The sequence below is a fragment of the Sylvia atricapilla genome, chromosome 1, assembly GCF_009819655.1.
Source record: "Sylvia atricapilla isolate bSylAtr1 chromosome 1, bSylAtr1.pri, whole genome shotgun sequence".
Classification (NCBI taxonomy): Eukaryota; Metazoa; Chordata; class Aves; order Passeriformes; family Sylviidae; genus Sylvia; species Sylvia atricapilla.
In genome coordinates this window covers 43,407,540-43,420,094 of record NC_089140.1, presented here as the reverse complement: position 1 = coordinate 43,420,094, position 12,555 = coordinate 43,407,540, and the positions used below count along the sequence as shown (strand labels likewise).

Below are 12,555 nucleotides of genomic sequence, written 5' to 3'. Positions count from 1 at the left end.
AAAAGCTTCGTGCTTTACACATTTTCCCCATGGCAGTTGGACTCAGAGAAGTGGCAGCATTTATGTTTTACTTTAGTTGAAATGTCAGGGCTGGAGTTCTTTGTTATTCCATGCTTTACGTGAAACCTAAATTCACAGGAGGCAAATTAAAGTTGGCTCACATGTTTTCCTCAGCATCCCTGAGCCTGGACTGGCCAGGCCATGAATTCACCACCCCTTCTTCCCATCGGTGCTTCCCCCTACAGACCCGGCAGAGGGAGAGGAGTCAGAGCAGTGCTGGCAGCTGAGCTGAGACAGAGAGAGCCCAAGAGGCCAGGCCAGGTCAGGGGTCAGTCAGTGACATGTGTGGGGTCAGTCAGTGACATGTGTGGGGTCAGTCAGTGACATGTGTGGGGTCAGCCAGTGATGTGTGTGTGGGGTCAGTCAGTGATGTGTGTGTGTGGGGTCAGTCAGTGATGTGTGTGGGGGGTCAGTCAGTGACATGTATGGGGTCAGTCAGTGATGTGTGTGTGGGGTCAGTCAGTGATGTGTGTGTGGGGTCAGTCAGTGACATGTGTGTGTGTGTGTGGGGTCAGTCAGTGATGTGTGTGTGCAATTGGGGTCACTGGTCCCCCAGCACAGCGTGACCCCGAGGCTCTGCTGTGCCGCTGTCCCGGAGTCCCCTCCTACCCTCACACACCCTCTGGTGACACTGATGTTGGGGCTTGGCCGACATTCCCGTGCCTCCAGTGGCATGTGGCACTTTAGGGCATTCTTAGCCAGGAAAGTTAGTGGTGAGACATTGTTGCAATGGGTATTTCTGGGAGAAGTAGTGTTTTATAATGTATAGAGAATAGAATGCAGGGGGAGCCGATAACCCCCGTGTCCTGGTGGCTCAGATGGTCCCCGAAGGTGTGAGGGATGAAAGTTAGTGTTTCTGGTCTGTATCAGAGCAGACAGAGTCTGGTGTCCAGGAGATGCAGCTGGCTTATTTTCAAATCTTTCTAGGCAATTTTTTTTGTCAAGCCTCTGCTTAACCTGACTTCTTGTTTAACCCAAGTTCATGTTTGCACGCTCTTTCCCTGTAATATGCCTGATCATCTCTTTGCTTAAGGGACACAACAAGCTATGACTCACTCCCTGTGATGCAGCTGGAGTCCCAGTAGTTACCAGGAAAACGGTTAAAAATCCGAGAGTATTACATGGAAGTCCAACAAAATAGCAATTTTAATCTGTTTGCTTTCACAGCAGTCCATACAGTGACAAAAAATTATCACTCTGGCCCAAAATATTTGGTTTTCATGACGTTAAACTGAAAAGACTTAGTGTTCTCTGTGTCCCGGAACTATTTGAATGAAATGAAGGTGTTTCTTTCCAGAGGAGAGTAAACTAAAATCAGGAACCTAGTGCAGTCAGGAACAGTGTGACTGTGCATTAATGCACTGGCAGAGCTCTTGCTTTTTTTCTCTTGTATTTGAGCTTTCCAAAAGGACAGTGAGTGGGAGGGATACCCATGCACTTCCCAGTATTTTTATGCAGCCTAGAAAGCTTAGACTTACCAAGGTAATCTGTGATAACAACTGCATGTGGTCTGAAAACTAAAGGGGACTGTTGTAGCTTCCTCAGAGATATCTTTTGTTCCAGAAAACCAGTGATTCCCTTGGCACAAGGGCTCTCAACCAATTTAGGTCCTGCTCTCATCATACTGGAGACTGAGCAACACTCTTTCCAATCCTGTGAAACTCCCGCATTCTTCTCCTTAACAATGCCACCATTGTCACCAATGTCACAATTTGCCTGGCACTAGAGTTTACATGTGCTGCACCCACAGTTTTTTTCGTGTTTTCTAGCTGTTAGAACTTGGAGTTGCTCAGATAAGACTCTGAAACCTGCACAGGATTCAAGTCTGACAGGGTTCAGTACAGTCCCTCACGTGCTGGTACTGAGTGACTGTGCAGTGGCTGTTAGAGCTATTGTGTATGCTGTTTCTGAGTGAATGAGACAAACCACGTGCAAGTACCTATCAACAATCTCATTTCTCTCTTCTTTTAAAAGCTATGAGCATATAATGCAACTCCATTCTGTGAACTTCTCACAGAATTTTTGCACAGTGTACATAATAAATTATCCACTTTCTGCTTCAGAGCAATGAAAAGTAACTAAGCAAGTGAAAGTAATCAAGCAGAGGCTGGTCAGTGGCTGTTAGCAGAGAATCGGGCTTCCTTAATGAAGAACTTTTCAACTAAGAAATTATAATCCTGGTTTTCCTGTAATTTCAGTTTTCTGGGCTGTTTCTATGTATTAGTTTTCCAGTACTGGAAAGCGAGTCTTCATGGCTGTGACTTAGTGGTTTACAACCTATTTGATACACATATAGATACAAAAATAAAAGAAATTAATTGCAAATAATTTTAAGACCATTCAAATTAAATGCTTCTCTTCAAGCCAGCCTGTGGGAAAACATTTCTGCTGACATTGAGAAGATTTTTCTCAGCCCTGAGCTCTACAGCCTGAAAAGAATTAAAGAACTACTTATTTCTTTCCACTGTTTTCAATCATCAATTAAACTGAAAACAAGGGAAATAAATTATGGTGACCTTTGCAATAACTTATCATTTGTGGGATAGAAATGTGATGCTGTGAAAGTGCTGTGAATAATAAAAATATATATATTAATAACTTTCTTGGAAACCTGCAAGCAAAGTGTAAATTGCTTTCTGCTTGCTATCAAATTTTCATGTAAGGTACTGTATCGTGGAAATTTTCAGTCTTGTTAAGATTCAGATGACCTAAAAATAATGCTACCCCTTCACCTCTGTACTTTTTGTCATCTCAGCTGACAAATGTGATTCTACTAGATTTAATCAGCATTTTATAATGACTTCTACAGAAAACAGAGCCTGTTGGTTTTCTCTTGTTGGCCTCTAAAATGTATAAGGAACAATGAGTCAGTTTGTTGGACTAAGAAATTGCTAAAAATGTAACAACCACAAGAAACACATTCTGGTTACACACACATTCTCTATTTAATGGAATTTGCATTTTTATGGCTCTTCAGCTAGGTTTTTACAACAAACACTCAAGGAACTGCAGCACCTGTATGAATTTTCAGACCGTCATTTTGTAGACCAAATATTTTCCTTAGTTCATGAGGCAGCCATACTATTTCATGAGCCTGATTAAAATTCCACCCCCACAAATGTCCCTTTGGTGAGGACACAGTGAGTTCTTCATGGCCCTTGGCTGCTCTTCACCTCAAAGATGCCGAGAAACAACCTGTCAAGCTGTGTTTCTTTTGTACTAGTTGCATGTTTGCTAGAAATACAGTGGAGAGCAGGTAGGTACCAATTATCGGTGTGGAACATGGAGATTTCCACATCACTGTTTTGTGCTAAACACTCAAGCATGGCCTCGAGGTGCAGAGCTTTGGGTCCTGTAGGCAATTCTCGATCTTCCCGATTCCCAAGGACATAATGAGAAAGTTGTTCTCATGATCACTTGAAAGTCCTAGATATACCCGGTGACACTAAGATTCTACATAATCCTTGTTCATTCCTGTATATGCAATAGCTTAAACTTCATCTAATTTTGATAGCAGAATATAAAAAGTCGCCCTCAGACTGGATCTTTTTCCTTGACTTCAGCTAGTGGTAGAAGATGAAGTGGAGATCCTTAGTTAATACTTCAACCATTGAATTCTTTGTTAGTGATTTTTTTTTTTTATCTAGGATAAACAACTGTTTCCTCACTGAAGATACCATATTTATCACAATTCTGCAAAACTCACTGCTTTTCAGCAGCTCACAGACAAAGGATATAAACAGCATAAGAATCCTGAATTTTATTATTTGTTCATCTGTCCTTTGTGCCTTCTTTAATTTGATGCTATCTGACTGCAGAGACAGTTTTGCAGTTCTCCAGCACTGGTGGTGGGCAAACAGGGAAAGAGGCAAACATTTCTGACAATTGTCCATCCATGTCAGCAGTACACAGAGAAAACGGTTTTCAAACGCAGCTTCCATCTCCCTGCGAGTTTTGACAAGAGGATTGAGAAGGCCCATTTTCTTTCCTATATTTTAATTCCTGCTGTTGAGATGGCACTTTGCACTGTGGATGCCAACTTTGGTGTTTGTGTGTCATTCATAGTTCCCCAAGGGGAAGCTCACAGGGTGGCTGCATCCAGATGGGCCTGCCAAGTAATCCTGGCTACTCAGCAGGGTGCCACCTTCTGTGAAGTGACAAGGACCTAAAGAGATGAAGAGGGAAAGCAGTGTGAGTCCGTCCCAGGAGGTGAAGATGCAAGTCCTTTTCTCTGTTTAAATTGTCCTTGAAGGGAAAGTGCAGATGAAGCTGCACCACGAAGCAGATGTTCGGATTGTGGTGTCAGATAAACGCTGCTCTTTTTGAGGTCAATTTTACCTCTTGACACCGCCCAAAGGTGCATGTAGCTGTCAATTGTTTCTTTTGAAAATTTGTTCTGCCTCAGTGAGTTGGAGAAATTCCTTGTTCTAGCAAAGTCCCAAAATAACAGATGGCTCACATGTCAGGCATCAGCGGATCGTAAAGTTGTGGGCATGACCCCTGTCCATGTCCTGTTGAAAAATCTGCCTGTTGTCAGGATTAGGGTTTTCTGTAACAAGACCAGAAGTGTAAGTTCCACTTGCTTATAACATACTATTGTTGGACTTGAAAGCTGTCTTCCCCGAAAGTAATGGAGATTTAGTGTTCTTCATTATGTTTTGGAAAACATTCATGCTGCGAAATGAGCACTTCCTGAGTGCTCAGTTAATGAGGCTGGGCAAAGCTAAACTGTGTTTTCTTTAAGCATTTGAGCCTTCATCATCCATATAAATGAAAGTGCTGTAAGTGATTCTGGGTAACAGCAGGATTAAGGACAATTGGCTTGAGGCTGACATCTTGTCAGACCTATGAACCTGTATTTTGGGTTGGTATGGAGGATGACACCGTATTTTTGATTGATGTTAAACAGGTCCTGCAGGTATGAGGATAACTTGTGGTCAAAACCAGGTCAGTTTTTCTTTCCTTTTACTGGTTTGGTTTGGTTTTGGAAGTGTCTGCAGCCCTGTAGATCATGGACTTTTTGATGGTGCAGCATGAAACTGCACTTAGCAGTAGTATTTTCATCAGTTTTCATTAAGGTTTTACATTCACCCAGCATTCTTAAAGAGAATGTTAAGGCTTTGTGGTTGAATATGAGAGCAATATATACTCAAGAAAGAACAGCCTTTAAAAAGTGGCAGGAGTCAAGTGGACATTATAGCTTGTGTTTATATAGTAGACATTATACCTTGTGACCAGGCTGTTCCATGGGAGCTGGGGAATTTTTTTGATCTGTTCTGTTTGCCACAGCTTCTTCATCACAAATCACTCCAGCTGGTTATCAGTTCTCAGCCCTCCTGCACAGTAATCAAAGCCAGAGAATGGAGCTGGGCTTCCCATGCTTAGGATGCTTCCCAGATGTCTAGTCAGGGAGCAGGGTAACTGTGAAATAGTTAAATTACCCTATTAGTCTACCTTACCTCCAAAGCAGACTGGAGGTAAGGTAGACTAATAGGGGTAGGTGCTATACCTGATGGCTGAGAGAGGCACAAAGAATTTTATATTACTTGTGGAGCTGTTGCTCTTTCCATACAGATTTTGCCTCTTTTGAAGGCATTGCTTCTTTTGATACAGATTTTTCATGTAATCCCATGCTCTGACATGCTGGCTTGATGTATCATCTCAATAATGTGAGAAGACTGGGGAAATACAGTGAAATGGCTGTATTTCAGAACAGTGTCTGTCAAGGGATGTCAGTCAATCACAGGCTGGAAAAAGCAAACAATGGCTTATCTCTGTGTGAGACTGAAATTCTTAATGTCCCTATGTGCAAACCTGTGCCTCCATTTTCAGGCACTTTACTCCCTTGAGCAGCCACATATTTAACCTGTGTTGAGTGCAAGTGTAAATCTTGATGTATTTCACAGTGGAGAATGCTTTCCAGCAGAAAGGCAGAGATGAGGTGAAACAATAACAGAAACTTCAGTTACTGCCTGAAATCTGCTGTACCGACGAAGCAATTAAGATGATGGCATTGAATTTACAGTTTATACACAAGGAATGAGTTTAGGAGATTACTGTGGCTATGAAAAAAAGATTTAAAACCATTCATTTAAATGTTTTGATTATTTGGTCTGCTGAAGCACTAGTTCATGAGATGACCACTGTTCTGAAGTGAATCAGATCACTTTTCACTTAGGAGTGGTCTCAGGAATGTCTCAGTGAACTGATCAGTCATCATTATCTGACATAAGAAATACTTCTTGTTGTAGCAGTAATGCTGGAGTTATACTGATTGCTAGTAGAGATAACCAAAAATTTTGAGATAGACCAGCATCTAAATGAAGGTAGCTGGTATCCTTTGTCACCTTACATTATTCTTACTATTCTTTGCATGATTGATATTAAACCCATCATTTTCAGCTAGTCTATGAAATTTTTTTAAGATTAAAGTAAGATTTAAGTGAGATTGCTTTCCTCTTTGTGATGGTGTCATCCTGGCATAGTCAGAGCACATTGGCACAGCTGTGTGAGAAGGTAGCAATGGTAACACTGGTTTGTATCTATTCCATAAGTGGTAGCATCTGTTTGATGATTAGCTAAAGGATTTCAGCTGTCAGAGCTGTCAATCTGACACCTTTGATGAGCACTAAAATAAACCTGTTCTACAAGGAACTGTTCATTTTTTACCCTGCTGTTGATTTGCTTGACTCTTTGTGTCCTTGCCGATAACTACTAGAAAGGCTAATGCATTATAAACTCTGAAAAGTGAAGCAAGCGACTGTCATTTTTTGCACAACAGATGTTCCTGATCAGGAATCAGACAAAGGATCTCATCACTCTTCCTTTGAGCAATTTAATTTGTCTGTTCCATGGCACACCAGCCACCTCCTATCTAGTGACTGATGTGCCCAAGTCCTACTTCATTTCAGGATCAGTTCCTTTAATCTTACAGAATTATTAAGTTTTTTTCTGTGCCAGGGCAAAAAGAGTGGAGAAAAGGAAATTGCTTCATTGCTTACGTTGTCACCAATGATGCATCATAATGAAAAATAGCAAAGCCTATTTCAAAAATAGGAAACCCAAGTACTACATCTTAAGAGAATTAGAAAGTAATCTATAAACACTTTTTTTAAAGAAATAGCAATATAGATTTAATGATGTTTCTTTAGAAGTTTTAAGATTCAGAGGTAGGAATAAGCAGTGTATAACCCATCAGATTCTTGTGATGCAACTTAGCAGGATGGAAAAATTGATATATTTTTAAGAAAAGCTGTTGCTGTGGATCCGGTTCCCCACTCCTTAATCATGCAAATTGTCTGAAATGAGTAATTACCGGTGGTGTTACTCTCTTTTCCATTTATTTTGATGAAACTGTATCACTCTGCTGTGCTTTTGAAGTGATGGATGGGTACCACTGAAGACATAAATTCTGTAATTATTCTATAGTATATTTCCCAGTTATTCTGCTAAAGACTTGCTGGAAGGGAGAGGCAAGGGAAGGTGGTCTTATCTTGTGCTTGTGGTCAGCCCAGCACGGAAAGGGCAGCTGCTGCTGACAGTACAAACAGGACTGTCCATGGCCACAGTCCCAGCTGTCAGTCCTGATAAATAAGCAAAGTGCATTCGAGGAGCTCATGGTTGTTCATCACTGGTAGAAAGAGAAGCCACTCATGTGACCTCTTTTCCATTTGACAGGTTGACAGGACAGAAGTGATTCGGACCTGTATAAACCCTGTCTTCTCCAAGCTGTTCACAGTGGACTTCTATTTTGAAGAGGTGCAGCGGTTGCGGTTTGAAGTCCACGACATCAGCAGCAATCATAATGGGCTGAAGGAAGCAGATTTCCTTGGAGGCATGGAGTGCACCCTCGGACAAGTACGTGTCACTGCCATTTTCCCCGTCATTGCTTGTTTTTTGTATGTATATGAAATGTGTTCTTTGTTGAGTGACTGATGGGTAAGATTTGTCACTTGCGGCAAAATTCTTAGTTGTTGCTTTGAATGGGATAATTGAGAACTTCTGCTGGTTTGTTTTACTGCTGTAGTACAGCTTCAGGTCAGCCAGTGCTTATAGGAAATGGAATATCAGTGACTGGCCTTGGACATTGAAAGCCCATGCTCATTAGACCAGCATTGGAAAATTGACTGATTTTGAAGAAAGTTATTGTTCCTAACATTGCATGGCATTTAAAGCAAGTTCCAAATCCAAGAAACACTTAAAAATACACTTTATTCACATGTGCCTGGTGATGTGGCAAATAGAGTGATAGGGTTGGATTCTTCTCCCTGACTCTCAGTCATCCAAAAGTTAGGTGTCTAGACTAAGTTACTCTTCTGATTTCCATCTTTAGTTCAGTGGAGAGAAACAGACAGTTCCAACCATTGATTCATTCTGCCTGAGACACCTATCATAGATTAGGATAAATTGTCTTCAGGAGATACCTGTCTTTCCTCATCAGTTGTCAAGAGAGTCTAGACAGCTGGCTTAGAGGAGATACTTAACTTTTTGGATTACTAAATTTAAGGGTGATGAGTCCTACCCATGAAATCAATATCTAGATGCCATCATAGCCAACTCTGTGGTGAATTCCCATACTGCTGACTGGTGGCACACTACAGGGTCCCAGGCTTCACAGTTTATTTCAGACTGGCAGGTGTTGTCATGCAGGGTTTCATAGCACAGATTTCTGCTCTGTCCATAATGGCAATGCCAAATTTCACTGAGCTGAGTGTAAATTTGTTCTCCATGCTGTGGTAATTTGTGTGCCAAGATCAGGAAGTGCTTTTATTTAGATTATCCTTTGCAGTGCTTCCACATAAGTTTTTATTATGAACAGGAAGATGCTGCAAAGCTTTGGCTCCCTGTTTTCTCACCTTTTGTTGCTCCTTCCTCAGCCCCACCACACAGGAATACCTTTGATTTTCTTCCCACAGCTATTATGCCAAACATGCTGGATGAGGAAAAGTCCTCTCAGCAAGAGAAATAATATGAAATATATGCATTTACTAAATTGGAAGCTTAAAATAGAGATGTTGATATTTAGGATATTTACAGTGCACTCTACTATAAAGTCTGTTCCTTTTGACAGAATTCTTGTGGTTTTAATCAATGAAAATAAGCTATCCTATAACATCAAGGAGAATGGGAAACAAAGCAAAATGTTATTATAATGTTCTTCTTGCTTAATTGGCTTGAAAAAGAAGTGTGTGGGGGGGAATGTCACTGCTGCTGCCTGTAGCATAAATGTCTTTATAATGATTTGATCTCTATAAATAGAACACAGCTGGGTTGTTGGCAGTGTAATTTTAATGGTAACCAAGAAAAAATAACAGTGTGAATTCTGTTCACAGTAATGTAGCCTGGAGGACTCTGATCTCATATTTAGACTTTTTTTGGTGATGTTCCTTCCCCCCTTTTCTGGTTTTTTACCTTATAAAACTTAAAAATTATTTAAGAAACTCCAGAATAGTAGCACTGGAATTGTCATCCAAGTCAAGCTTTTGTGAAGACTCCAAAGTTGAAAATCCTACAGCACATATGGAGCTTACACTCTTGCTTGGCTGTATGGTGTAATTACAGCATTCTTTTAATGATTATAATAGACGCATAGCTTTCCTTGAGACAATTTTGACATGAATTTGTTGTCTACATCACTTTAATGCCTGAATAAAACAGAATTTTGTGTGTGAGTGTGTTGTCTGCCTCCCAGCTCACTTTCCTTGTGCAAGTAGGGCTTACTGAGCCATCCAGGGAGGCTGTAGAATTTATGCCTAGTCTAAAAGACTGATATTCTTCCCACCACCCATAAAAGCACCAACTTCTATTGCTGTCTTTTCGGTAATAGTTGATCTCTAAGAAAGTCACTGCTACATGTACTTATTTTTAGATAATTACTTAGATCTGGAATCTTTACCCAAATCATGTAATACTTCTACTGAAACCAAAATTGATACAAATAATAAATGCTGGGTAAGACAATAGCACAGTTATACAGTAAGCTCACAGAGAAAAGTGATTTTTATCTTTCTTCTGATCTCAGTCTTACATGTAGCCTACCCAATAGGTATAAGTTTGTCAGAAATTTGGGGTCCTAGATGCAAATGATGAAAAAAGGCTTTCACTTGGAAGTTCTCACTAATATCCTTTCAAATACTCTAATAAATTTGTGTTCCATTTGTGAGTGTTGAGGGCAGTGACTTACAGGCTGTTAGATCCTGAGCCATATGTTGTCTAGAGACATCCCACTGGATTTTCAGCAAGGTTTAGTTATACTTCTCTTGCCAGGACAAGTTAATTCTGTGCCTCTACTGGTAAAATATGGTGGTTAGCAGCATCCTGGCAGGCAATCAGTCATACCTGGGTGTGAAGAGCAGATTCATCAACAGGAATTTCTTATGCCAGATCATTTAAACATGGTAGAACAAATGGTTGTGGGTAGATACCTAATGAGTGTAACTACATAAAGGTTAACGCGCTAAATAAAGACATTTTCTTGAAGTGATTTGTTTTGTCCATCACACTAAGAAGTTTCCCTTCCAAAAAAAAAAAAAAAAAGGGCAGATTATCTCTTGAAGGATTGGACAGGAGCAGGCTTAGTGTGAGGTGTTTAGGAGAGATTTTTTTGGTCTGTTTTTCAGAACTAAAACTCTGCTCCTTCTACTGAGAAAGGTTCTTTCTGCATTCCAGTTTCCCAGCTTCCTGAATGTACTGGTAAGGTGCAGATGGGCAGAATATTCACAAACATGTTCACTACAGTTTGAATGATAACCAAATCAAACAAACCCTAAAATATTAGAGAAGGTAGGAAAGTTGAAAGTGCAAACGAATTTATCCCAGTTACCAGCATAATCTTAAAATATGGTCTGCAATTACACATAGCTTATAAAATGGAATTTTTCAAGGAACTTCACATCAAGAGAATGTACCATACTCCAAGCAATTAAGTTGCTTGTGTTGTATTGTTTAAATAAAGTGATGTTGTTAAATGGTAGGTTAAGGTGCATAGCTAAAAACTATAATTTTTTAAAAATATGTTATTATTTTTAATTTTGCATTTTATTTCTAACTAAATTCATAAAGCTAATACCTAATAATGCTAGGGTTTAACAATTAAGTTTTACAGTCATATGGTAGCTATTTAATCAAGGAAACTGTACCATGTTTTGCTTGTAACCTCACAAAGGTTATTCTTAATTGGGAGCATATTTGTGAAATTATATCCATAGAATCCCAGCAGGGTTTGGTTGGAAGGGTCCATAAAGACCATCTAATTCCAACTCCCATGCCACAGGCAGGGACACCTTCCACTAGACCAGATTGCTCCAAGCCTCACCTAGCCTGGCATTGGGCACTTCCAGCAATGGGGCATCCATACTCCTCTGGGCAACCCGTTTAGTGCCTCACTACCCTCATAGTGAAATTACTTCCTAATATCTAGTCTGAATCCTCTTCTCTTTCAGTTTAAAGACATCAGCCCTTGTCCTGTCACCCCAGGCCCTTGTAAAAAGTCCCTCTGCTCCTCCATTGTAGCCCCCTTGACATACAGGATATATATAGCTTCTCTTCTCCAGGCTGAACAACCCCAACTTTCCCAGTCTGACACTGTAAGGAGCAGTGTTCCACCCCTCTGACCCCCTCTTCATGGCCCTCCTCTGGAGACCCCAAGCAGGATGCATCGCTCTGGGTGATGTCTCTGAAGCAAATCTTTGGTTTACTTGAAATACCACACAAGGAAGTGGCATAGATATTTGGGAACGTGTGCTCTTCCTGTTCATGTCATGAAGTAATTTAAGTGAAGAGGGATCTCTGGGGTCTCCAGTTCAATCCACTGCTCAAAACATTGCTCAGGGGCTTGTCCAGTTCAGTCTTGAATGTCTCCAAGGATGCAGTTATCACAGCCTATCTGGGCTTCATCCCAGTGTTTAGCACCCTCACAGTACTGATGGCTTCCTTAAGATGCTATGAATCAGTTCATGCCTCATCATGATTTGAGATGTCTGTAACTTTGGAGAGTAGATTCTTCTCTCTTTCCTCTTTGTTTTTGTCTTTCCCCTTCCCCGTGCCTAGAAAAAGTGTTCAGGCATTCCACTCACCCAGACTAATCACTTCCAAGGAATGCTCACCTAGTCACTGTGGGTTTTGTACTTCTGTTGCTTTTTGGTTGCTCATAAAATCTGTAATTGTTTTGAGTGTCAGGAGATAAATGGATTTTTGTTTAATGGGTCAGGGTTTTACATATATGAAATAAAAGCAACAGGGAAAAATATTAGATGGAAAAGCACAGTCAGAAATTTAACTGTCTGATTTTCATGGTGATTTTCAACTGGGATAGTGTGGTGATTTGACCTTGGCTGGGGTGCATGGTATGGAAAATCCCTTTGGCTAATTTGGGTGAGCTGGCCACCCAGGGTCTTGCCCATCCTCAGCTCCTTTATGAATGGGAGAAGTGTTGAGAGACAGAACTGATGCTGTGCCTGCCCTGCTCAGCAGTCACCAAACCCTGGTGTGTTATCA

General features: G+C 40.7%; 1 protein-coding gene across 1 annotated transcript in view; it reads left to right on the top strand.

The window, feature by feature from the left end:
- Positions 1–12,555, top strand: part of CPNE4 (copine 4) — a 187,242-nt gene that overhangs the window by 68,977 nt on the left and 105,710 nt on the right. The window contains exon 3 of the mRNA XM_066320811.1: positions 7,738–7,917. Coding sequence (XP_066176908.1) covers positions 7,738–7,917 — 180 coding nt within the window. The remainder of the gene's footprint in view (positions 1–7,737; positions 7,918–12,555) is intronic.